The sequence below is a fragment of the Elephas maximus genome, chromosome 1 (genome assembly GCF_024166365.1).
Source record: "Elephas maximus indicus isolate mEleMax1 chromosome 1, mEleMax1 primary haplotype, whole genome shotgun sequence".
Taxonomy (NCBI): Eukaryota; Metazoa; Chordata; class Mammalia; order Proboscidea; family Elephantidae; genus Elephas; species Elephas maximus.
In genome coordinates, this window is record NC_064819.1 from 30,027,463 (window position 1) to 30,055,205 (window position 27,743).

At 41.6% G+C, this 27,743-nt stretch overlaps 1 protein-coding gene across 12 annotated transcripts in view; it reads right to left on the reverse strand.

The window, feature by feature from the left end:
* VPS8 (VPS8 subunit of CORVET complex) overlaps positions 1-27,743 on the reverse strand; it is a 275,359-nt gene that overhangs the window by 16,569 nt on the left and 231,047 nt on the right. For 11 of the 12 annotated variants that reach the window (XM_049881052.1, XM_049881032.1, XM_049881060.1 and 8 more), the window contains 3 exons: positions 27,391-27,560; positions 24,742-24,907; positions 10,568-10,618 (listed from right to left, as the gene is read on the reverse strand). In XM_049881052.1, coding sequence (XP_049737009.1) covers positions 10,568-10,618; positions 24,742-24,907; positions 27,391-27,560 — 387 coding nt within the window. Of the gene's footprint in view, positions 1-1,422; positions 9,025-10,567; positions 10,619-24,741; positions 24,908-27,390; positions 27,561-27,743 lie in introns of those variants that run through there. The other variant, XM_049881069.1, reaches the window with a different exon arrangement.

Below are 27,743 nucleotides of genomic sequence, written 5' to 3' on the forward strand. Positions count from 1 at the left end.
TAACAATAGAAGTTAGCATATACCAAGTGCCAAAAGAAATATGGGCAATAACTGCTGTAAGAATTTCAGGAAAAGAGGTGCTCAGTTCAAAGAAGTATACATACATTCATGATTGTGAACCTCAAGTCCATAATCAACAAACCATTATTTCTCTAGTTCATTCACTCTACCACTATCACAGGTGATTATTTCACACCTTTCCCTCCTCAAATTTCTCACCCTCTCGTATTCTCAACTGATTCCACTTGCTTCTGTTTTCTCAGCGAGATAGAACACAACGAGGACAAGAACCGCCAGGAGTGCTCAGCACCATGCCCACTGACCAGGCACAGTGCCACCTCACTGTCCCTGGAACACACCAGCCTTCTCTTGCTTCAAGACTTCTGCGTTTACTGTTCCTCTACCTAGGATGTGCTTTGCCCACTTATTCACAAGGTCAGCACCTCCACTTTTTTCCGGCAGAAAACGTTACCTATCAACCTTCCATAACCACTCCAAAGCAGCCCCCCTTTTTATCTCGTCACCATGCTTTTTTCTCCATCACTTTTTAAAACCTGATACACTATATCTTTATTTGTTATCCGCCCTGCTACCAGGATGTGGGCTCTATGAAGGCAGAGACTGATTCCTGCAGGATCCCTAGTGCTTAGACCCAAGCCTAGCACACAGCAGGTGCCCAATACATATTTTTGAATAAGGCAGAACATACACTGGATGCTAAAAACTGGGCAATACTTATAAGGGGAGGGAAAGAAGAACACACCAGATTGGGGAAAGGAGAGGAAGAGCAAATAACATGGATGTGGGATTGGGTGTGCTCAGCAAACAGTGAGAAATCTCCTTTGGCTAAAGCAGACTGAAAGGAAGAGACACTGAAGCTGAAATGTGGGCTGGTGTTACATCGAAAACACTGACTGTCAACCTAAAAGTACATACAACAGGGAGCCACTGAAGTTAGTCCTAAGCACTAGCAGAGGTGGCAGATGGACTGGAGTTGCAGAAGACAGAGGGGAAGGGGCCAGCGAGGAGACTTCTGGAATGGTCTGACTGCATGGACTGATGGGGGAATCACGACGCTATTGGAGAAAACGGGAAGTCTGGAGAAGGAGACAGTCAGCATTGTTAGAAGAAGGCTTCTAAGAGCTAAAAGTGAAACAGCGAGAGAGGTCATTAGAATTAAATAATTTCTTCCTTTCGAAGATCGTAAAGAAATTTCTTACCTGTATAATTTCATTTTCTCTTATCCAGTGCTGTCAAGTTGCCAGAGACTGATAGTAACTGTCTCATTTTAGTGCCATAAAAAGGTAGCCTTAAGTGACTCAGTGAACAAATGGAAAAGTTAAGTGACTTAACCATGTAGAGTGGGACCACTTCTTTAAGGATATGCTAGATGTACATGCCATTAGCAGATATTTCACTATAAAAAAAAAAAAAAAAAACAAGCTAAAACATATTCACGTCATAGTAGAAGAACTAATGTAAGTCATAACTAGAACGCCCCTAGGATATGGCTAGAAAACAACAAAAAACACAAACGTCCAAAGGCAGTGACTTTGTCAGACAGAGAACATTCTGCATTAAGCACCAGCTCACGATGCATCTTCTATTCCTTCCTTTTTAACCAGAGGAGATTCTCAATGTTTCCTGAACATCCCCAAACCCACGTTCTGATACCATCCTAAAGGAATGGGTGGCACGCTGACTGGCTGGGGATGGCATCGAGACAGAAGGCTCTGCTCTGCAGTAACAGCCGTTTAGCTTCTGGGGGAAACGCCACAGACATCAGAGCAACTGACGCTCTGCAAAGCTCTGCTGTTAGGGCTCCCTGACCTTTACAAATAGGTGGTAACTCAGCACAGTGCAATTAAGAATGTCCTACTGAGTGGTCTTCATGCATACGAGTGGGCTGTTAGTCACTCTGTCACACATACTGAAGACAAAAGTAAGATCTCTGCTATACATTGTGTGATGTGCCTAAGGGCTTCATTAGGAAATGCTGCTGGAGAAGAAATGCGCAGATGTAGCTTGATCGATACTCTCAAGTGCAGTTGGTTCCAAAATTCCAAGATGTGAGACATGAGGGTAATACCTGCTTTGATAAGGGAGCTCCCTTTCATATACAGAGGGTACAAGGATGGAAGAGAGAACACCCATCGGCTCTTAGTCTCACATACAGCCCCATAATGACAGACTCATGTGCCCTGGCTCTCTCAGTGCACACAATCTTAGTCGACTGTCCACAAAGCAGGTTACATGAAGACGCAGAACAGTCACACCCACTGGCTCTCAGTCATATGGTGAGCTAGGTCTCTGATGACGAGCTGCAGGAATCGATCCTGGGCTTTGTTAAATATTTCATCCAGGACCTGGGCAAAGACAAGAGAGGCCTATGCATGGATTCTACCACCTGTCTGTCAGTGTATCCTACTGTGGTGGTGGCTTGCATGTTGCTTTGATGCTAGAATCTATGGCACCAGTGTTTCAAATGCCAGCAGGGTCACCCATGGTGGACAGGTTTCAGCAGACTAAGACAGACTAGGAAGAAAGGACTGGTGAACTACTTTTTATTTTTTTCCCTCTTTCTTTAAAATTGTGGTGAAAATATATACCTGGTGACCTACTTCTGAAAATTAGCCAACGAAAACCCTATGGATCACAGCAGAATACTGTCCAATGCAGTGCTGGAAGATGAGGCCCTGGGTTGGAGGGCACTACACAATGGTCACAACAATGGGCTCAAACATGCCAACATCATGAAGATGGTGCGGGACTGGGCAATGTTTGCTTCTGTTATAAAGTCACCATAAGTCGGTGCCAACTCAACAGCAACTGACAGTAACAATGCATGGGATGAGAAAATACGATTCCCAAAGGTCATAAACTGAAATGTCAGCAGAGCCTTGCGCACGGCTCTAGAAGGCAGCAGTATTTACACAGGATAGGATCAGCAGGATGGGGGAAAAGAATCAGCAGTTTGGCATCAACATGTCCACTGTGAGCCAACCATGCAAAATGGCCGCTAACAATGTTGATGCTCTTTTGGTTCCATTTACAGGCACAGAATCTAGAATAGAGAAGGTGATGATCTCATTCTGCTCTAACGGACCTCACCTGAAGTAAAAAGGTGGCAGTCAAAGTGGGGTGGAAGGGACAGAGGAAGAGAATTGTGGGTGTTCTCCCAGGATAAGAGAAGACCAGGGGCTGGGGGCTCATGACCTCAGTTAAATGAAGGACTGGAAGGACTGCTACATGAGAAAGGGACTAGACAGGTTCTATGTGGCTTCAAGAGAAAGGACCAGGGTCACAGGGTAGAGAGGAATCACCCAGCATAAGGAAGAACTATCTTAGTCACCGTTCCTAAAGATGGACCACCCTATCTCGGGAGGTGGTCTTCAAGCTGCTGGATGTCAGCTGTCCTCAGGAAGAGGTTTTAACTGCTACCATGCCACCCACGGTCCCTCACCTAGTCCTTTTTAGCCTTGTTGACCCCTCCGTACAAAAGGAACATCCTTTCTGCTTAGTCATTGAGATGCCTGCAGATCTTATGGTCGGTGATCTCTCTATCGCAGTAGCCCCTCCCCTTATTGCAATAACCCTTTTGAACAAAGTCCCTCCTTGCCTAAGTACAGATGGGTTTTTCTCTGACAGACAACATACTCTTAGCTCAGGCTGGATGCTGGTGTCTAACAAACCATTCAGTACATCAATGAACATGTCTGTCATGGATTGAATTGTGTTCCCCCAAAACATCTGTCAGCTTGGCTAGGTCATGATTCCCAGTATTGTATGATTGTCTGCCATTTTGTCATCTGAAGTGATTTCCCTACGTGTTATAAATCCTATCGCTATGTTGTAATGAGATGGCTCAGTGGTAGTTATATTGATGAGATCTACAAGATTAGGTAGTGCCTTAAGCCAATCTCTTTTGAGATATAAAAGAGAGAAGTGAGTGAAGAGACATGGGGACCTCATACCACCAAGAAAGCAGTGCCAGGAGCTGAGTGTGTCCTTTGAACCTGAGGTTCCTGCGCTGAGATGCACCAAGACCAAGGGAAGACTGATGATAAGGAACTTCCTTGAGAGCCGACAGAGAGAGAAAGCCTTGCCCTGAAGGTGATGCCCCGAATTCAGACTTCTAGCCTACTGGATTGTGAGAGGATAAACTTTGTTAAAGCCATCCACTTGTGGTATTTCTGTTATAGCATACTAGATAACTAAGGCAATGCTCCTTTTTTGACTTTAATACATCTACGGAATCATAAGATCTTACAGTTCCAAGGGACCTAGAAATCAACCAGTCCAACACCTCCCCCGTGACAGAAGTCCCTCTGCAGCAGCTCTGAGTGACAGGCATCCTGGCACTGATCGAATACCTGTGGTAAGAGGTAAGGCACTACAGTGTAAGACAGCCTGTTCCACTGTTAGCATATTCTCATACCAAGCTGACGCCTTCATCTACAGAGTGGCTACCCACTGCTACCAGCTCTGTCCTCTGAACTAGGAAGAACGCCTATACTTCCTCCCAAATCACTGCCCTCCGGCTGACTACCCTCCAGATGTCTGAAGGTAACCAAACCCTGCCCAGGCCCAAACAAGATCAAACCATGGCCTCTGTTTTTCTTCTTTTTTCTTTCTTTATATCAGCAGAAGCACTGAAATCACATTTAGATGTAAGTCCTAACTAAGATAAATCCTCTAAGGAAAGAGATGGACCTCCATTAAGGGCCATCGCTTTGCTGTTTACGAGGACAGGCAACTTGCAGGAAAGAGTTATGAGTGAGACACAAAAAGGCCAACGCATCTTTATCGAAGCCACCATCAGATGGGCAAGAAAACACTGTATCTATCTCAGCCCGTTCTTCTTTTTCACATTTCCTTGACTTTTGTGAAACTACCAATCAGCAATTCTTAGGGCTGGCCAGCTGAGACAGGGCAGCCAGCTTTTCCTGTTGTTATGGCAACAGTGACTCTGTGAGGTTTCTTCCCTCAAAACAAAAACCCAGAACCCGCAGTTCAGTAAAAACCACAAGCAAGTATAGTTCTCTATATTCCTGATATGAGCGGCAAGACTGGGCACTGGGGTATAAAAATCTTACCTCACCAGTCCACCTGGAACCAAATCAGCTCCAAATTCTTATAATATACTTGAGACACTGATAATCGGTTTCTGGGAGGCTTGACCATTAAATCCACCAGTTGGGTCCACCACTAACTTGTCGATTTGCTGAGCGAAAGAACTGAATGTCACTGACTGTTGTCTCTCTGAGGCCTGGCACCTAGCAGAGGCTTGCTGAATACTCACAGAATGAGTCACAGTGATTGGAAAGGCTTTCCACTCCCTCATTCCCGGTGGCTTCTCCCTTCCCGGAGGTAGGCACTCTGAGGAAAGTATTGACTGTCCCAGGGGCCCCACCAGCCTGAGGATACTCTTCAGCCAGAGCACTGGCCCCTCAGGCTCTCGGCAAATACACCAGCAGCTAGAGTATACCCATGCTATGTGATCCAGATGCCAAACAAAAGTGCTTTCTCTGGTTTTTCTGCACGTAACAGCCCCAACTTTGCTACAAAAGACCCTGCTTCATGTTTTCTCTAGCCACCTCCAGGAAGAGCTGCTTCCTGTGCTCAGTGGTTTCTGATTCTGCCTTCAACTAGCTCTAAACTCCTCTGGCCCACCTCAGACATTGTCAACACCTCTGGTTTGGTCTATTCTGGGGAGTCCACTGTAATGGGCCTTTATGTCAATTTTTTTTATCTCAGGTCAGTGCTTCCTAATTTTTATATTTCTAATCATCCGTGGTCAAACTCTGAAAAAGGTCCAGGAAAGCACATGTACCTTCCAACTTTATTACTGAAGTTATCGGTTATAGCCCAGAAGAAGAAATTTTACATAAATATTTCTAATCTAGAGTTAATAATACAGGTTTTACAAACAATATCTGTGATGGTTAAGGTTGGGAGTCAACTTGGCAGGGCCATAATTCTCAGTGGTTTGGCAGTTATGATGTAGTTTGGCAGCTATGTGATGATGTAATCACCTCCATGATGAGATCTGATATAATGTAATCACCTCCATGATGAGATCTGTTATGAGCAGCCGAACAGTTGAAAGGGAGTTTCCTTGGGGATGTGGCCTGCATCCAATATAGGTGGGCTTTCTGGCAAGGCTCATGGGCTTTTGCTCTCGCTCTAGATCCTGCCGTTGGCTCCTGTTTATCTGACCTCCAGTTCTTGGGACTTGAGCTAGCAGCTTACCTGCTGATCATGGCATTCCTCAGCCTCTGTGGCCTGTGAGCCAGTGGGTGGCCTGCTATCTCACCTGCTGATCTTGGGTTCACCAGCCCCTGCAGCTGTGCGCATCAGGAGAAGCCTCCAGCCTGACCCATAGACTTGGGACTTTCTAGCCTCTACAACCGTGAGAGCCATTCACTTGATATAAATCTCTCTCTCTCTTTCTATAGATATGCTTCACTGGTTTTGCTTCTCTAGAGAACCCAGCCTAAGACAATATCTGAAGTGTGAAATGTTTGTGTTGCATAAGATTTTCAATATATATGCTCACGGAACCAAAAGCACAGAACCCGACATGCGGCAGCTGAGTAGAACAGTGACTCCTACATGAGACACCTGCCTTGAGAAGCTAGCAGAGCCCTGCAGGGCATCGCTCCTGTACCCTCAGAGCTTGAATCCAGCTCTTGGCAGGACCAGTGCTGACAGCAGAGTCACCAAACACTGTCTTCAGCTATTGGTCAATAGAGAATCTTCGGCTTAAACCAAGAATATGACTGCTCCTTTGTGTTTCTTACACATGTCGCTTTGGCAGCCACCCTGTGTACACACTGCTGGTGCACCCATCTGTCAGTGCACTCTGAGGAGAGAGACTGGAGCTCAAGGATGGTAACCAGGATGTACATGTACGTGGGGTTACCATAAGTAAAGAGGCAATTTCAACACAGGTTCATGTGCTGGGAGAGCTAGTTCAGAAGCTCAAAGAAGGAAGGACGTCTAACTCAGACCTATGGTGTCTGGGGAAAAACAGCTAGGACTTGAATCAATCTCATCTCCTGACTCCACTGACACAGCCTAGGTTAGAGACCTTTTCCTTGCCTGGACAATTGTCTTAAGTCTTCTGATCATTCTGTCTGCCTCTAATGGCAACCCTTACCCTCAAGATAAAAAGCAAACTCCACAAACTGGGGCCCTTTGTGATCTGGACCTTCATCCGTCTTTTACCAGGCTTCCGCATGCTCCCATATTTAAGACATATAGAATCACTCCCATGTCTGACTGGGACACCCTTTCCCTCATTTTCTAAGACTAGATTGAGCTTTATCTCCTCTGGGATGCCTTTCCTGACCTTCTAGCATGGGACAGGTATGGTTATGATGGTATATCTTAATTACAGACACAAAAAACTGTGTTCTAATTAGTTTAGGCTTCAGCATAGGGATGGTCGGTGGCCCTAATTGAGCACCCATATTTCAGGGGTGGCCAGCTAACATGAATTGCCTACTAACAGCCCTTCAGCCTATTCATATGTTGACCAATACTGGAGCCTTTCCCTTTTAGCTCAATAAATATTAGAAGTGTTTTTACGGTGAAATGAATGGCTGTTAATCAGCATGGTGAATATTAGAAATAGACTCATTCATTGATAAAATAAATGATATTGAAGTTACATAGATTGGATGCCTAAAATGACAGACAGGTGGGGACATTACCAAGTTTGCCAAACAGGATGGATGCATGAGCCTGTTTCTAAATGAATATTCATTTAATAAGTGTTCATATCTTGGCAGAATTCACTTTCATTAACCCAAAAAAACCCATTGACCCTGAGTCGATTCCGACTCATAGTGACCCTATAAGACAGGGTTTCCAAGGAGCAGCTGGTAGATTGCAGCTGCTGACCTTTTGGTTAGCAGCCATAGCTCGCTGTAGCGCTCAACCACTGTGCCACCAGGGTTGCGTTTACTTTCATTATAACTGGTAACAAGGCTGTAGGGGAACAGTGAACCACCTCTCAGACTCCTTCATTGGTCTTTTGACCATAAAGAACATAGGTGTTGCACTAAATTACTTAAGTTATTTCCAAACAGGGCCTCTCCTCTGAGCTCTCCCAGCATCCTTTGCTCCTCTCAAGGCAGGTAACTGGCAGTTTACCTGTCTACCTATCCCACTGAATGCTCAGGTCCTTGAGAACAAGGATTATGTTTTTTACCTCTGTAGTGCATTGCTTAGCTCAGCACCTAGTAGAAAGAAATTCTTGCTGAATGAACAATAACACAGCAGTAATACGATAACGTGAAAGGACATCTGAATAGGAGTTGGGAGATCCACGTTTTAACACCAGTGTTGGTGACAGCTGAGTACTTACTATGCGTCAGTAATTTGCTGAGTGTTCACTGTGTGTCAAGCACAGTGCTCAGCACTTAAACCTGGTATCTCATGTAACCCTCTGGACAACGGTGAAAGGTAGCATCACCACTCACACAGGAGGAAACAGAGAGGCTAACCTACTCAAGGTCATTCGGGTAAATAAGTAGAGGAGTCCATCTTTAAACCCAAATATGGTTGAACCTAAAGCACATGCTTTTACCCACGGCTCTAGAAATGTATCACACAGCTAACAGTTGAAACTTAAGCAAAAAAAGCCCCCTCTGGATTCCAATTTCCTCATTTGTTTGCTGAGTGAGATGAAAGGTGTGAGCGCCTTCCACTTCCTAACGTCACAGCGTGAGGGTTCTGAGTGGTGACAGCCAGCGCCCCAGTCCTGCCTGCCTTCACTATCTTGACAGAATGAATCTAGGTTTCCATGTGCCATACACGGCTTTTCAGACAACACATTTTGTTTCTGTTCTTTTTTTTTTTTTTTCTTTGAAAAAGTCTCGGGGGATTCTGAAGGAAGACAAAAGAGACCCATTTCTGGCATGCTGCTTTGAAGCTGAATCCTGCTCTTAGGTAACGGAGCCAGCAAGTAGTTATTTTTGTTCTGTGATCCTTTGCTGACAGGGACTCTGGCTGAAACTAAAAAAAAAAAAAAAGGCAAGTAAAGAAAACCTACGTCCATGGACACTTCAACCATCAGAGAAAGAGAAGCGGTAAAAGAAAATGCAGCAAGATGTCAACCTGTTTGCCATGTTTCAGCTGCATGGTTGCAGCTGGGTAAGGAAAAGGATTTTAGTGGTTCTCGTGACATCATCTTATCTGTGCCACAAAGCTATAGCAGGAACTGAAGTGACATAGGCAAGCGTTCTGGTCAACCTGTGTTTACGGAGGACCTCCTTAAGTGGCGTGTGCCAAGATGTTAATATCTCAGGCCAGTATTCTTTAGGTGGAGTCACCTGGGGAAAAACACATTAAGAAAAACTATATAGCTTTCTTCCTTAGACTATGTCGCATCTGCTATCACTCACTGATAGCAGGGCACTATGACTGGTACCCAAACCAAAAAACCAAATCCATTGCCATGGATTCAATTCTGACTCATAGCGAACCTACAGGACAGAGCAGAACTGCTCCATAGGGTTTCCAAGGAGTGGCTGGTGGATTCAAACTGCCGACCTTTTGGTTAGCAGCTGAGCTCTTAACCACTGTGCCACCAGGGCTCCAGTGCTCGGTATAGAGGATGGGAATTCTAGAACACCTCAAGTCCCTAGTTGCCAGGAGAATTGCCAACATTGATTAAGCAGTTACATCCTAGAGGACACGAAGGAGCATTAGCTGCCTTGAGTTGCTTACAATCTAGAGCATACAATGCTAGAAATAATTAAAAAAAAAATGGGATAAGGGTTTGGGAAGAATGAGGCAAGACAATGTAAATGGCAGGATGGTAGCAGACTGTTTTTACAAAAGTCTTGGAACAGACAAAAAGGTGAGGAGACAAAGTATAACTGCCCCTTGGCACTGCAATCTCCTAGTTCACGGTGGGAAAGTAGGCAGCCTGAAAGCCCAGCCAGAGGGCTCTGCTCTTGCCTTGCATTTTTGAATGAAGGGTATAAAGCACTACGCGTTCAGAGGGGGCTTCAGAAATGCTTCAGACTGCATTCGGGGGTGTTCCCCCGGCTGTGCTGACACATGTAAGTTAAGCACTGGCTTACCCGAGGTTTTTCTGTTGAGCATTCGGTTGCTCTGTGATCCTTACCTACAAATGCGATGGAGTTCAAGGGGGGTAGAAACGGGGTGGTGATACACACAAAAAAGATGAAAGATACAAAGGAAAATGGGCCCCATGGACACTATGCAAATACATCGGTCACATGTGTACAATCAATTCTGTAATTTTTCCTCCTGAGACAGACAAAGAGATGCAAAGGCCTCTGGCATGTAAGTACATTCTTTTACAGGGCAACCTGCACATTCCCAGGCCACAGACTGATGCTGGGCCCTGAACCCCACTTGGCTTCTCTGGAAGTCCTGGTGACATGTCATTAAGGGGTCCAATTAGAAAGAACCTCTCACAGCATTAGAGATGATTAAAAAGAATTCGCATTTTGAGAAAATTGTTCAACAGGGGAAAAGAAATACACAGGAGGAGGAAGTTGGTTCTGTGTCTTTAAAACTCACTGACCTTGGCCACATGGTCCCCTTTGGATGGATGATAGGATGGAGACGTTTTTACCTGGAAAAAAGGCAAATATTTTAGTACACTTTTAGTTATAGTCTAGCTTTATCTGACCCACACTTAAAATAACACAACTAAAACTGGTGTAACTGAGATAAAAGAGACATTTTCAGAGAAACAATTAGTAGTTTGTGTTGAGTCCCCTCGAAAATTTCCTGGAGATCAAAAAGTCAGTAGTTAGCCAAGATGAAAATACAAGTAGGGTGGAAGAGTAGAGCAGATGGTTCAGAATGGTTTTAACCAAACGGGCAAGGAACTAAATAGATATACAACTTTGGCAACAGTGTTAGTCAACTGAAGCGATAAGCAATAGGCAGTATTTCTTGCAGAGGGCAACTCAAGTATCCACTGTGATATAATATCCCTTTTAAGCAAAGCATGCTCAGAAAAGTTTGATCACAATGGTGTAGGATTTAGAAAAAGTATGGGTCAAACCAAAATAAAAGGATATGTAGTCCAAGGAGGAGAAGGCTAACAGTAAAGGGCTACCTTCAAATATCTGAAAGGCTGGAAGGCAGAGATTCAGGGACGAAAGACTAAGACCCAACTACATGCTGCCTACAAGAAACATACTTTAAATATAAAGGCACAAATAGGTTAAAGGCAAAGGAATGGGAAAGACGTGTCTTGGTAACCCTACATTTCAGGGCAAAGACTGTTATCAGGGATACAGAAGGTCATTTCATAGTAAAAAATGAGCCAATTTATCAAGAGGATGTAATAATCCTAAATGTCTAAGCACCTAAAAGAGCCACATGGAGAAACAGATTTTATAGTCAGGGATTTCCATACTTCTCTCTCAATAAACTAGAGAACAAGTAGTCAGATAATTAGAAAGGATATAGAGAAGGACATCATGCTTGGTAAAGTAGAGGGTCAGCAAAAAAGAGGAAGACCCTCAGTGAGATGGACTGACACAGTGGCTGCAACAGTGGGCTCAAGCATAACAACGACTGTGAGGACGGCACAGGACCAGGCAGTGTTTTGTTCTGTTGTACATAGGGTGCCTATGAGTTGGAAATGATAGCACCTGACAACAACATGGAAGACTTGAACAACACAATCAACTAACTTATCAAACAGACATTTAGAGAACACTCTATCTAACAAGGAAACCCTGGTGGTGGAGTGGTTAAGAGCTACAACTGCTAACCCAAAGGTCAGCGATTCAAATCTACCAGGCGCTCCTTGGAAACCTTATGGGGCAGTTCTACTCTATCCTAAAGGGTTGCTATGAGTTTCTACCCAACATAAGCAGAATATATGTTCTTTTTAAGTGCACATGAACTATTTACCAGGATAGAGCATTTTCTGACAATAAAATAAGTCTGAATAAATTTAAAAGGATTCAAATCATACAACGTATGTTCTCTGACCACAATAGAAATCAGTAACAGAAAGATCTCTGGGAAAATTCTCAAACATTTGGGAACTAAGTAGCATATTTCTAAATAACCCATGGATCAAGGAAGAAATCAAAAGGAAATCAGAAACCCTTTTGAGCCAAATAAAAAAGAAAAAAAAAAAAAAAGCAAGTTTGTGGGATGCTGGCAAAGCAGTCATTAGGGGAAAAGCTGTAATACTAGAGCCCTATATCAGAAATGAAGAATATCTCAAACACTAGATAAGGAAAGGAAGTAAAACTAAGCTAAATACAAGAAAGGAAAGAATAAAGGTCAGAGTGGAAATGAAATAAATAGAAAACAGAAAACAATAGAGAAAATCAATCAAACCAAAATCCGGTTCTTTAAGGTCAATACAACAGATAAATCTCTTGACAGTCTGATCAGGTAAAAAAAAAGACAATAAATGATCAATATCAAGAACTAGAAGGGTGACATCAGTATAGATTCTATTAAAAAAAAAAAGATTCTATAGATACTAAAAAATAGAAACACTACAGATAAGGGAATATTATGAATGACTTTATGAGAATAAATTTGACAGCTTGGATGAAATGGAAGAAATTCCTTGAAAGACACTACTATAGCTTATTCAAGGTGAAACAGATTACCTGAGTAATTCTATATCTTTTAAAGAACTTGAATTTGCACAGCATATATTTAAAAAGGGACTAATATCCAGAATACATAAAGAACTCTCAAAACCCAACAATAAGAAAACAGAAACCCAATTAAATAATGGGCAAAAGATTTTAACAGACATTTTGCCAAGAAAAATATAGGGATGGCAAATAAGCTCATGGAAAGTTGCTGGACATCATTAATCCCTGAGAAAATGCAAATTAAAACCCCAATGAATACTTCTATTAGAACAGCCAAAATAAAAAAGACTGACTATATCAAGGAGTGGAGGAACTGGAACTCACATCCTAGCGGGAAGGTAAAATGGTACAACCACTTTGGAAAACAGTTCAGCAGCTTCTTAAACTGATAAACGCACATGTGTCATATAAACTAGTCATTCCGTTCCCAGGTATCTACCCACAGAAATGAAAGCATAAGTCCATACAAAGACTGCTACACAAATCTCCAGAGCAGCTTTATTTGTAATAGCCAGAAAGTAGAAACAACTGAAATGTCAACAGGTGGAATGCTAAACAATATCACTTATGAATAGAGCCCAAATTCTTTACAAAATATTAGTAAATGGAATCCAACAATATACCAAAACAGTATTACCTCATGACCAAGTAGAGTTTATGCCAGGAATGCAATGTTGGTTTAACATGCGAGAATTAATCGATGTACCTCATTAACAGAACAAAAGAGAAAAACTGATCACCTCAAACAACAACCACCAAGATTTGTCAAAATTCAACAGTCATGAGAAAAACTCTCAGCAAATGTGGAACACAAGGGGCAAATATAAAAACTTACAGCTAACATCACACTAGCGAAGTTCTGTACGCTTTCCCTCTAAGACCAGAGCACGCCAGGACTGTTTATGCTCACTGCTTCTACTTCAAATTGTATGGGAGATCTTCCTGAGTGTAATAAATCAAGGGAAAAAAAAAAAGGCACACAGAGGGGAAAGGAAGATATAAAGCTGTATTCACAGATGACACACTGGTTACATAGGAAATCCTGAATAACCTACAAAACAAAAATCTGCTAGAACTAAGTAACCTGCAAAAACTAACAGATTAACAAGTTGGCTGGACACAAGGCCAATGTACAAAAATCAGTTGTATTTCTAAATATTAGCAGCAAGCAATTGGAGGATGGAATTTAAAAATTCAATTTATAATATTTATGAAGAAGTTTAACAAAAGATATATGAGATGTATATACTGAAAACAGACATATGTAAGGGATGCAACACAGAACGCACTAATTCTGTGTTGCTCTAGAAGTTATAACGAGGCCCACGTGATAGAAAATATAAAAAGGCAAAGTGACCCAATATAAGAACATTTTAACCATTTGCATTATCAGTTTAATAAATATTTACTATGTGTCTACTGTGGAGCCCTGGTGGCATAGTGGTTAAGAGCTCAGCTGCTGAACAAAAGGTCGGCAGTTCGAATCCACCAGTCACTCCTATGAGGCAGTTATACTCTGTCCTATAGGGTCACTATGAGTCAGAATCGACTGGATGGCATCAGGTTTTTTATGTGTTTTTTTACTGTGTTAGGCACTGCAGAGAACACAAGGAGGAATTAGATACAGGCCCTTGTCCTCGGAGAGCTTGTAATCTATTATAAGGGATAAGATCAGAGATCAATTTAGAGAAAGAAGGTTCCTTGACAAGGCAATGCAAAAGAGAACCTTTCTGGCTATTTGGATAGAGACGCATCACCACAGTGAATTCATTACTCCTTAAAAAAAAAAAAAATTGCCCTTGGCTCGATTCCAAGCCATAGAGACCCTACAGGACAGAGTAGAACTGCCCCATAGGGTTTCCAAGGAGCGGCTGGTGGATTCAAACTGGTGACTTTTGGTTAATAGCCGAGCTCTTAACCACGGCACCGCCAGGGCTCCTCACCACACCTGAGAGCCTCAGAAACCTGATTTGTCAGCATACCAAAACAGGTCCAGTCTCAGGAGTAGATTCAATATTACCCAAGTATACAGAGACTAATACATGAAATCAGAATATCAGCTTATTAATTTACAAAGAAAACTATTACTACAAGTAGTTCAATAGTCACTGGATACTATCTGTCCAGAATGATGTAGAAGAGCCGTAAGTATTGGGTAAGCAACTGGACTCAAGATCTCAAGTCTCTTCCAACTCCAACAGTCTACTTCTAAGAGCCTATAGTGTACATGATGAAGGCATTTCCCATCACTGTGGCATCAGCTATTCAAGTAGGACCCCCGCCCCCGCCGCCCCAGTCCCTGGGTTTAAGAATAACTTCAGAAAACATGCCTCAGCTCAAGGATCAAAACTGCTGCCTGTCCAGACTGTCCTTTCAGATTCAGCAGGTCTACAAAAATTTGACCTGACAGTCTTAGCTGTATCATGCTATGACATTAATACTCTGGAATTCACTCCAGGTGGATGATGTATTTGTTAAGTGATCCACTTTTTAACTCCTGCCTGGTGTGCTTCTTTTTTAAAAGGCAGAAAATAGATTTTCAAAGCAAAACATACATAAGCTTAAAAAATGACCTCATGAAACCATCTGCAGACTTTTAAAAACAAGCCAAGAGCTAGATGTGGTGCTGAACAATTTATCTGAGAAAGCTGTGCTCTGGAGATTAAGTCAGAGAGTGTTTGAAGTGGCAATATAAAGGTCTTATTTTTCATTTAACAGGATTCCTTCTGGAAATGCCTTAGGCAATGAAGCTTAAAAGAGACCCTTTAAACCAGGTATGCAAACACTAAACCAAAAAAACCCCACTGCTATCGACTTGATTTTGACTCATAGTGACCCTACAGGACAGAGCAGAACTGCCCCATAGCGTTTCCAAGGAGCAGCTGATGGACTCAAACTGCCAACTTTTTGACTAGCAGCTGAACGCTTAACCACTGCGCCACCAGGGCTCCAGGTCTGGGGATAAAACCAAAAAAAAAACCAAATTTGTTGCCGTCGAGTCGATGCTAACTCTTAGTGACCCTGTGGGACAGAATAGAACTGTCCCACAGAGTTTCCAAGGAGCACCTGGTGGATTTGAACCGCTGACCTTTATGGTCAGCAGCCATAGCACTTAACCACTTTGCCACCAGGGTTTCCAAGGTCTGGGGATATGGATGATACACTAAGCTATGGCCTTTGTGCAGGAGAAAAGACCTGGTGATCTGCTCCTGTTAAGTATTTAAAAAAAAAAAACAAAAAAACCTGTTGCCATGGAGTCAATTCTGACTCATAGCGACCCTATAGGACATAGTAGAACTGCCCCATATGGTATCCGAGGAGCGCCTGGTTGATTGGAACTGCCGACCTTTTTGGTTAGCAGACATAGCTCTTAACCACTACACCACCAAGTGTTACAGCCTAGGAAACCCTATGGGGCAGTTCTACTCTGTCTTATAGGGTCGCAACGAGTCAGAATCCACTCGACAGCACAGAACAACAACACGGCCTTAACAATGTGAATTTGGGTGACCTTTGTTAACAACATGACCCCTGGCTTTAAGAAACAATCTGACCTGAAGTTGAATAGAAACAGGAATAGTTTCCTTATCACCTTGCCTTTTTTTTTGTTTGAAACAAGCCTTAATTCTTCTGGTTACAAGAAGAATACATGTTTACCGATAGAAATTTAGAAAACACAAAAAAAGCAAAACAAATAAAAGTCACAGCCAACCACACAGCAGCAAATACTATCAACATCTGGAATCATACTGTCCTGTGATCGTTTTCACATTGTGTTTTGTGAACATTTATTTCCCCGTATCAACGTTCTTCTACACCATGATTTTTCATGGCTACAAAGGAGTTCACCTATGGTATAGACATATCATCACCGATTTAACCAAACCCAGACTATGGGGACATTTAGGTTGTTTGCATTGTCATTGCTTTTACCACTTGGCACCCACCCTATTGTTATCTTTGGACAGATTCCTGAAAGTTCCTGGTTCAAAGGGTGTGATTTTAACATGTCAAAATATATACTGCCATTTTTTTCCTCCTGAGAAAGATGGGTCCACACACCCTTTCGCTGCAATTCTGTAAATCACAAAGCTCTGAAACCCAAATTAAAAAAAAAAAAAAAGGGCACCAAAACTCATGTGGCAGTAAAATCTGACCTGATCTCAAGTGAGGTAATTTATAATCCCACATAAGCAGGTGATTATGGGATGCTTCCCTAGACCCTAGTGGAGTGCTCTACTATACAACATATGCATAGTATTACCTTCTTTCAGCTCTTACTGTCTCTGGCCTTTGTTGTTTTTTTACAGAGTCAATCATCATTCTTATTGCTGTCTTATTTTTGGCTGCTTTTAAAATTTCCTCTTAATTTGGTTTCAGCAGTATGACTATGATGTACTTTTTGCAGATTTGCCCAACACAATATGTAGTTTAATTTGACTACTGCTTCCGTGCGTGTTGACAGTGTATCCAAAATGAAACCCTTGACTACTTCAATATTTTCTCCACTTATCATGATGTTGACCCCAAACCATGGTGTTTTCAATAGCCTCATATGCATGTGAAAGCTGGACAATGAATAAGGAAGACCGAAGAATTGATGCCTTTGAATTATGGTGTTGGCAAAGAATACTGAATATATACCATGGACTGCCTGCCAGAAGAATGAACAAGTCTGTCTTGGAAGAAGTACAGCCAGAATGCTCCTTAGAAGCAAGAATGGTGAGACTTTGTCTCACGTACTTGGACGTGTTATCAGGAGGGACCAATCCCTGGAGAAGGACATCATGCTTGTTAAAGTAGAGGGTCAGCAAAAAAGAGGAAGACCTTCAAGGAGATGGATTGACACAGTGGCTGCAACAGTGGGCTCAAACATAATAAAGATTGGAGGATGGTGCAGGACCCAGCAGTGTTACATTCTGTTGTATGCAGGGTCGCTATGAGTTGGAACCAACTTGACTCGACTGTACCTAACAACAACAATGATGTATCTGGGTGTGGTTTTCTTTGTATTATCCTGCTAGGGGAAATTTGAGATATTATATCAGGTCAAATGCCTCCACCCCCCATTCTCTCTCTTGCCTTTCTCAAACTCCAATTACAGATAGTCTTCAACTTAAGATGGGTTCTGTTCCAATGACTCTGTCCTAAGGTGGTTCTGACATAAGTTGAATATCCCTTTTTTTTTTTTAGTTTCCGTTATTATTGATTTTTATTACCAGTATCTTTATAAGTCTTTGGGGATTGGAGACACTATAAACTTATAGATATATTTTAATACATACATGCATAAAAAAATACACAAATCATAAAAATTTACTCTGACGATGAAGAAGAGTGGGATGACGCTGGCATTTTGTCAGTTGTGGCAATAACTTCACTCGTGGAAAATTCTGGATCATCTGAATTATCCCTGGGAATGCGGATGGGGTTTCTAGTCAGAAAATTAGTGAGAATTGTCTGTATGGTCCTTTTCTTTATTTCTTGATATATTTTGCAGTAACACCTCACTGCTTCCCAAATCTGCCTATCAATGTCATCAAAGCGATCAGTGTTCAGGTCCATGTTTTCAAGCAACTGAAGCCCCTGATTTAGTTTAGAAAAAACTTCAGCTAGTCCTTTCACTGTAAAATTTTTTGACTTCTCTCCTTCCCCTTCCTCATTATTTCTTTTGTCTTCAGCATTTCTTTCTTCTTCAAAATCCATTAAGTCCTGATCTGTCAATTCCCTTTCTTACTGATCTATGAGCTATTTCACACCAGTGATATCAAGTTCTAAATTCAGTGTTCTTGCCCATATGGACGGTTTTCCTACTGACCTTCCATATTATCCTGATCAAATGCTTGGAGCGTGTTCACATAACTCAGTAAATTTTTCCATTGTATGTAGTACATACCACTAACAGCAAAAGATATAGGAGAAAAAAAAAGGTGGTCATTAAGTGTAGTTCGTCATAACCTGAATATGTTCTACGTCAGGGGCTACTTGTATATATATGCTCGACTCCTTGATATTGTTTCACAGGTCACTGACACCTCTGTTCATTTTTTTTCCCCCCAACTTCTTTTGTCTCTGTGCTTAATTAGGATTATTTCTATTAAACTGTCTTCAAATTCACTGATAACATTCATCTCAGTGTTAAAAATACTGTTGCCATCTAATGAATTTTTCATTATATATATATATATGTATATATTTGTTCTAGAATTTCTAATTGGTTTTAAGTTTCCATTTCTCTGAGATTCCCCATGGGTTTAGTCATTTTGCTGTTCTTTTCCTCTAAATCCATTAATGTATTAATAATTGCTATTTTAATTTTTTTTTAATTTTAAAGTCCTTGACTGCTAATTCCAACATCTGATTCATCCATAGGTCTGCTTCTATTGATATTTTTTCTCTTGATTTAGGTTACATTTTCTTGCTTCTTCCTTTTGCTTCTGTGATAGTTTGGGCTTTGGCTTTGTTAGGGAGGACTTATTTTGGTTTTGCCTTTAGTCTTAGGGGCAGTCCTTAGTGCTAAAGCATGGCCCTTTTTCAGTTTCAGTGGAAAACCTGAGGTGTTTATCAAAGTCCCTCTAACTTGGCAGGACTTGCAATCTAAACGCAGCTCTAGGCAGCTGCTGCAATCTCCATTCAGTTCTTTAGTCTTCCCACTGCTGCCTTCTTCTGGGTTTCTTAGAGCACTGCCCTATGCATGTACAATTTTGGAACCTGTATACAGAATTTTGTGCTCCCTTATTTATAGCACCCTTCTGGGATTTTTCCCTTTGGTTTATAGCTGTTTTGGCAGTCCTGAACTTTGACCTCTGTTTCTTCATCCCACTAGGCATGCTGCCTTCTTGCCAGCACTCCAAGGCAAACTGAGAAGTGGTCTAAGGGAAAACATGATTAAATATAGAGCTCCCCTAGTTTGCTTCCCATCTTTCACATGTGTCTTCTCTACAGTTTCTGCCTGCTTCTGGTAACTCTCCAAACAATTGCTTTTTATATTTTTTTCTAAAACTTACAGTTGTTATTAGAAGGTAGGCTAGTACAATGCAGGCTACGCTGCCATTACTGGAATTGGAACTCTGTGTATCACCTGTCTTCAGATATTTTTTCTAGACTCCTTCCTAGCTTCTTCCAAAACTCCAATTACATGTATATTTGGTCACCTGAAGCAGAGCCATAGTTTACTGATGCTCTCTCATGTTTTTTTTTTTTTTTCCCAGTCTATTTTCTCTCTGTGTTTAATTTTGGATAATTTCTATTGCTATATATTCAGGTTCACTAGTCTTTCTTTTCAATGACCATTCTGCTGTTAACTCCATCCAGTGTTATTTTTTTATCTCAGACATTGTTGTTTTAATCTCTAGTGTTCTACTGGATTTTTATGAATTCTTTATCTCTTTTGAATATGTTCAATCTTTCCTGCAGCTTCCTGAACATACGAAATACAATTACAATAATTATTCTTCCCTACCAACTCTTAGGATCTGTGTTATTTCTGGGTCAGTTTCAATGGACTGTTCTTTTTCTCCTCATTCTCACTTGCACTTTCATGCTTCCTTGCATACCTGATAATTTTTGATTAAATGCCAGACATGAATTGTTCTTTGTCAAGTGCTGGATATTTTATTAATCCTAAATACATTCTTGAGCTTTGTTCTGGAATGTGGTTAAAATACTTGAAAATAGTTTGGTCTTTTTTGGGCTGTGCATTTAAGCTCTGTCAGGTGAGATCAATACAGCATTTAGTCTAGGATTAATTTTTCCCCTCACTGCTAAGGTGAGATGGCACCTAACACCACCACCCAAGGCCAGAACTTAGTACCTTCAGTGATGCTCAATGAATTATGAGGTTTTCCAACATGGCTGGTAGGAACAGGCACTATTCCTGGCTCAATATGAGTTTGGGACACTGTTCCTTCTAATCCTTTTGGGTGGTTCTTTTTCTGGCCTCGAGTAGTTTCTTCACACACATGTGCTGGCCAGTACTCGACTGAACACTCAAACAGGCCTTCTGAAGCTCTCTGTCTGAGCAGCATTCTCTCTCCAATACTCCAACCTGCAAACTTTGGCTACATTGGCTTCCCTGGACTCCAAGCTCTGTCTCCTCAACTCAGAGACTGATGAGCTCTGCCTGGGTTTCTTCTCCCTGCACCATGGCTTGGAAACTTTCTCCAGGTAGTAATTTGAGGCAATCACAGGGTTCACATTATTTGTGTCTTGTCTCTCAGGGGCCACTGTCCTTCATTACCTGATGTCCAACGTCTTGAAAACTATTGTTTTACATATTTTGTCTGTTTTTTCACCAAGAAGCTCTAAATATATCTTGTCCAGAAGTGGAAGTTCCTGTATTACTGTTCTAAAACTCAAATAATTCTGAATTTTGAAACATATCTGACCCAAGGGTCTTGGACAAGGATTGTGGACTTGTACAACGGTACATCCCACTAGCAGAGCATAAGGGTGTCTGTTCCCTCACGTCCATATCAATATATATGCATGTGTATTTTTTAATGTGTGCCAGTTTAATATGTATTTAATTTTTTTTTCCAGTGTAAAAGGTAGAAAAATTTATCATACTGCTGTTTTAACTTGCATTTCTTTAATCACTGATAAGGTTAAACTTTTTTTTCTTCACATTTTATGGGACAAAGGATTTTTTTTAAAGTCCTTTGCACACATTTCCATCAAAGCTTTAATTTTATATAAAGATGGAAAACACTTTTTAGCACTACTGTCAACCTTAGCTCTCTTGGACATAAAAGCTTTTTGGGGATCAAAAGGAGGGCCACAAATTTATATAACTTTAAGAGTCTGATAGTCACGCTGTTCTGGAAAAGTGGTGAGGCCTGGGCTGGAAATACAAATGTGGTTGTCCATCCGTCTTGCAGTCACAGTTACTGGACCATACAGTGCATTTTAGATCATTCTATGTTCCCTATTACTTCAACAATAAAGCCCAAATTCCTTACTAGGGCCTATCAGGCCATGCAGGATCTGGCCCCGCCTGCCTCTTCAACCTCATCTCTTGCCCTGTTCCTTTTTAGTCAGTATGTTCCAGCCCCTGATCTTTCGGTTACTCCAACATCCAAATTATTTCCCTCCCCAGGTCCTTGTGGTTGCCTGGAATGTTTTTTCTCTAGTTCTTCACATGGATGCTACCTTCTTATCCTTCAGGTCTTAGCTCAAATGTCATCTCTGCAGAAAGATATTCCCTGGCCACCTGATCTAAAGTAGGTCTCCCTTGTGCTATTATCCCCGTGACATTCTTTCTCCTCACGGTACCTCATAGCATGTCAAACTACAATCTGGAATGATGTATTTGTTCACGTGATTACTGTCTAGCTCCCTTACTAGATGGTAAGCTACATGACGGTGGAGATTATGTCTGTCTTGTTCACCAGCGTATACTCAGCACCTAGAATAGCGTTTCACCCAAAGTAGGCATATGTTAAATATTGGCTGAAGTAATAAATCACTCAGTACTAGAGTATGATAACAAGATTAGTGGAAAATGGGTAAAGTTCTAATGAAATTTCATTTATGTTAGGGTCATCTATTACCTCTTTACACTTCTGAGACATATTAAAAAAACAAAAAACCTGTTGCCATCAAATTGGTTCTGACTCATGAGACATATTAATCTTCATTTAATTTGTAAGTTTAATTTATAAGATATTCTTTTGAGAAATGTTGCTATCACCAAATACTGAAATCTCATATTTAGTACTTAATCTGAATCTAACCTGTTTATAATGGAAAGCTAATACTCTTTAAAAACTGGCAAATGAAGACAAGCCATAAATACTAGTGTTCCTATTTCATTAAACAGCATGTAAACCAAATCTCCAATTTACAGGGAGAATTCAAAATAAATAAGCAATGTACAATAGTTACAGAAAATTATGCCTGGTGAACATAAATAAATGCCATTTACTGAATAATTACTTGAAAATTGTAAATATTCCCTTGGACATTATTTATAAATGTATAAAAGTACAGTTTTGAGGGTAACTGTGGCATACTGCTGAGCTGGAGTCAAAAACAGAAGAAGTGAAAGTCAATTATCATAGTCTTGGAGAAGGAGGAAACAAAAGGTTATTTGGTAGAAGGATCGCATCACAAAGGCAGCGAGAAGCACCACGTGCATTCAGTATCTTCTGGGTGTAGACGAGCAGCAGGCGGAAGCTGGCTAGTTTCTGAGTCTGGGCCCTTACCTGTCCTACACACATGGTTTGGATGCTCTGGGTAAGAACTCACCAACCAGGGCTGACAGACTTTCAAAGGACATGAAGAGGATGAAGTAGAACGTCCATGAAATAATTTTTTATAAGTCATGATAATATAGATTGAGTGTTTTCATTTTAAATTTTCTTACAATAGAAAATGCAAACAGTTCACGGGATGCAAGATACTGTTACTAGCACAGCCAATGAGGTGTGGACGTATTTTAAATATCAGCTTTACCAGGTTTCAATAAAGCCAGAATGATAAAAAAGAGAACAGGCTGAGGGCTGGGAGGAGGGAAACTGGGAGTAATGGTGGTCACACAATCCTGAGTTCAAATACCGGCCCTCCTTCCCTGAGCTAGACTTCCTTCAGCTGTAGGGTCATCATATCGCCCTCATGAAGGTGTTGTGAAGGCTAAGGGAACATGGGCCATGTGAAAACTCCTAAGGCATGTGGCACTTCTCCTTCTCTCCCTCTGTTACTAACCCACGGGATCATCTAACGGTATCTTAAGAATATCGAGGGACCCAGCTAGAAAAAAAATTTTTTAAAGCCAAAATAATTCTCATTTCAGCTTGTATAACATTATTAAAAAACAAACAAATGAACAGAAAAACCAAATCCACTGCTGTCGAGTCAATTCCAACTCATAGCGACCCCACAGGACTGAACAGAACTGCCCCACAGGGTCTTCAAGGCTGTAAACCTTTACAGGAGCAGACTGCTACATCTTTGTCCCGCAAAGTGGCTGGTGAGTTAGAACTGCTGACCGTTTGGTTAGCAGCCATGGTACAATTCTGCAAAGGAAGTAGAGCTGAGTACAGCACAATGATCAGCCCACAGCCCTGGTAACTGCTCCTTCTCCATATTGAGTTTTTTTATGTTGCCAAGTTCTGCTCTCCCCAAAACTATTAAGCAGTAGAGTTCAAACCCTGCTCCACTGCCTGCTCTTTTTAAAAAAAAAATTTAAAAATCTGTAAAATGTACAAAAATTGCACAGAGTCCAATGGTCAGACTCCAAAGGCAACGTAAAACTTTCTCAAATGAACCTTACTGCATCAAGTTCTTTGAAGAGAGCTACCTAGCCAAGAAAACCACATACAGAGCATATACTCACGAACCTTCTCCATCATCAGCCCTACTTAACAAGTATAGCTCGGCACTCTTGGACATGACTCATTAGTAATGCAGCATTTTGGACTTGCTGACTGTTACGTTGCCAAAGGTTCTTAAGTAGGCTCAAGTGTGTACATCCACTGTTCAGCTAGATTGTAAGATTCTCAAGGGCAGGAAGGGTCTTCTTTAAAGACCTTCTTTAAACGTGGTTCCCCTTCTTACTGGCTCTTTGATTTGTCAGATGAGTCTCACTCAGCCTGAGTCAAGAATCTATATTTTGGGAAAACCCAGTGTCGTCGAGTTGATTCCGGCTCATAGCGACCCTATAGGACAGAGTAGAACGGCCCCATAGAGTTTCCAAGGAGCGCTTGGCGGATTCAAACTGCTGACCCTTTGGTTAGCAGCCGTAGCACTTAACCACTACGCCACAAGGGTTTCCATATTTTGGGAATCTTATTCAAATCCCTGTTTTTCAGTGCTGGGCAGAGAGGAGACTCATCAAACACTAGAAGAGGCAACAGAAGACACTGTGCGCTGGGTAACCATTGGGTGAATTTGTTGAAGCCTATAAGGCCTGGATTGACACAGTGGCTGCAAAAATGAGCTCAAACAAAGCAACGTCTGTGAGGATGATGCAGGACCACGTAACGTTTCGTTCTGTTATACATAAGGTCACTGTGAGCTGGAGCCGATCCAATCGCCCCTAACAACAACAACAAAAGACCTGAAGTGAATGAGGCTAGGCCTAAAACATGTTTGGTAAGAAAAGACCATGTCTTACCTGCGATGGGGTTATCCTTCCCTTCTTAATTTCTGATGAATTTTCACTTAGTTTTCCCACTTTGTTGCTTGAGCTGCATTTGTAGCACGTCCATCTTGTTCGGCCCTCGATTTCTATGGTGCACTCTTTGTTTTGCAGACAGAATGCATGATACAGATGGCCACAGCTGGAAAATGAAGACAATCAATTTTTACTTTTCCTCATCATAAAATCCATAAACATGAGCTATGTTAGCGTGTATTTATATGCAACGAAGATTTCTAATAAGCTGCAATATACCAGTGACTGCATAGGGTAAGAAACAAGAAAGGGAATTCACCTGTTGCTGTCTTCTCTTTTTTCAAACCCAGACTGACATATTTGTTTACTCAGGTAGGAACAGAAACACAGTTCTCTGACTACCAGCCACGTGGGGAATGAGTTGAACTTCTGTTCAGTTCTCAAACTAGGAACTGCTTTTAGACAGCTTGAAAAAAAAGTTAATTACAGAAAACCGCCATTATATAAGTAGCCTGATAATAATATTAGTGGTCTGCCTCATCAAATTCAAAGCAGGAGTTATGATGTGATTAAGCATTTACAAAAATATCAGCACTCACCAAGGGATTTGGTTCCTTTGGAGGTTTAGGGTCATGGTTTCATGAGACATCTGAGTTAATTGACCTAATAAAGTATTCAGTGCTTCTGTTCTATCTCCTAGTTCATTGAGTAGTGCCTGGGACCTAACAGCTTACAAACAGCCATCCAAGGCACAACAATCAGTGTCTATTCAACTGGAGCAACAAAAGAAGAAAGTCAGGAATAGGAGGAGGAATGTGTGGTTAATTGCCGCCACGAATAACTACCTCCTCTGCCATGAGACCAGAAGAAATGGATGATGTCTGGCTACCATTACTGAATATTATGATCAAAGAATCTAAAGAAGTAATCCCGATCAAAAGGTGGAAAACACAGAACAGAATTTCAAATTCTCATGGAATCTAGATTTTCTGTAGTCATGGAGGCTGGGTGAACACCTGAAACTATTGTCCTGAGATAATCTTTAAACCTTAAACCAAAAATATCCCCTGAAATCGTCTTAAAACCAAATAGTTTCGTTTAACTAGTAAAGAATGCCTTGAGCATTATGCTCTTTTAAGTACTATCTGTATGGGATCAAACTGATAACAGCAACTCCAAAGATTAGATAGGAATCTTAGGGGGCAGTGAGTTCATGTCAATGGGGGAGGAAAAACTCAGAAAAGGAGGGTGAGAATGGTTGTACAACTCAAAGAATGTAACCAATGTCACTGAATTATACATGTAGAAACTGCTGAATTGGTGTATGTTTGGCTGTGTATATTCTCAACAACAACAAAAAACATGTCAGTATGCCAGCAAATTCTTACAACATCCCTATGAAGAAATTCCCTATTGATTGTACTGAGTTAGTAAATGAGCCTCCCAGAAGTTGGGAATTGTGATTATAAATGCCTTGAAAACCACCAGTAGCTTCCAGGAGGAATAATGCTCCAAAAGTGTAGATTCTTGAGTCAAATTCAGTGAGACACATCCAACAAATCAAAGATCCAGTAAGAAGGGGAATCAAGTTTAAAAATGCCCCTCAATAGACACATGGTGTTTTCTGGGATGTAAATAGGCACTCTCCCCCTCACCTAAGAGCTGGTAAGAGTATGAATCTAACATTGAAATATCCACCAGTCTTCTTCAGGGCTCCATCTTTCTCACTGTTATTTAGCCTCAGAAAGACAGACCTTACTCCCTCTGCTCACAAGTCTACTCCCCGCTCCTTGTTTCTCTTGTCTCTGCAGAATTTTAAAGATGGTAGACGCCACCTATACTTGGTGTTTCCAAATTGTCTCCTATTCTGTCTTGAACACTCTCTATAACCAGGCTTTCTTTCATTCCCACCACTCCCCTGAAACCACTCTCGTCGAGATCACCAAGGACTTTGCTATTAAATCTAATGGACGATGCCCAGCCCTCATCTTTGCTCTCAGCAGCATTTGATATGCTCTATCCTTGAAAGACTTTCTCCAGTTGACTATGAAGCTCCATTCTCTCGTCGTTCTTTACCGACTCCTCCTCATTGCTTCAACCTGAAATGCTGGAGGACCCCAAAAGTCAGGCCTTGGAACTCCTCTATCGCTACCTTTGCTCTTCTGGTGACGACATCCAGCTTTAAAATACCACCTATTAAGCTGATGACTACCAAATTTGTACCTTCGGCCCAGGCCTCTCCCCTGAACCCCACATGTCTGTCTCCTCAAGAACTCTACTTTGGATGCAGTCCAAAGACAAACTTCTGATTTCCACCCCCCCTACCCCCCACGCTCTCAGCCAATCTTCCCCATCTCAGGAACTGGCAACTCAAATCTTCCAGTTTCTTAGGCCAAAAACTTTGGAGTCATCCTTGACTATCCCTTTTCTTCATAGCTCTTATTACTCTGTATTTATTTACCACCTGACCACCTCACCCCCCACTCCTCCACCCCCATCTAGAATGGTGGGAACTTTGCCTGTCTTGCTCACTCCTAGAATGACTGACTGAATCAACCACTACTGGGACTGTGTGTCAAGTGCATTCCTGCCCGGTAATAACCATTCACGTCATGTACCATATATGTAACGTTTCCTTCCCTCTCTTACCTAAAGACGATAATTTCATCCGCCATTTCCTGGCGTCTCTTGTACTGCTGCAGACACACCGAGCAGTAATCCTGTTTGGGATTCAGCCCTCTGGTGACCGAAGCTCTCAGGTTACACAATGACCAATGAAGATCTTGGTTCAGAAGGCTAGTGGTTGTTTCTAGCAGGGTCTATGAATGACCAAAACAAAAAACAAACAACTGCTTATAGAGTGAAAAAGTGGGGCTCCGTGGGGAGTGGCACTCGTTCAGTTTTCAACTACAAACAAGTGCAATTACGCTGTGTTGCCATGGAGTTGCTTCTGACTCACGGCAACCCTACGTGTGCAGAGTAGAACTGCTCCATAGAGTTTT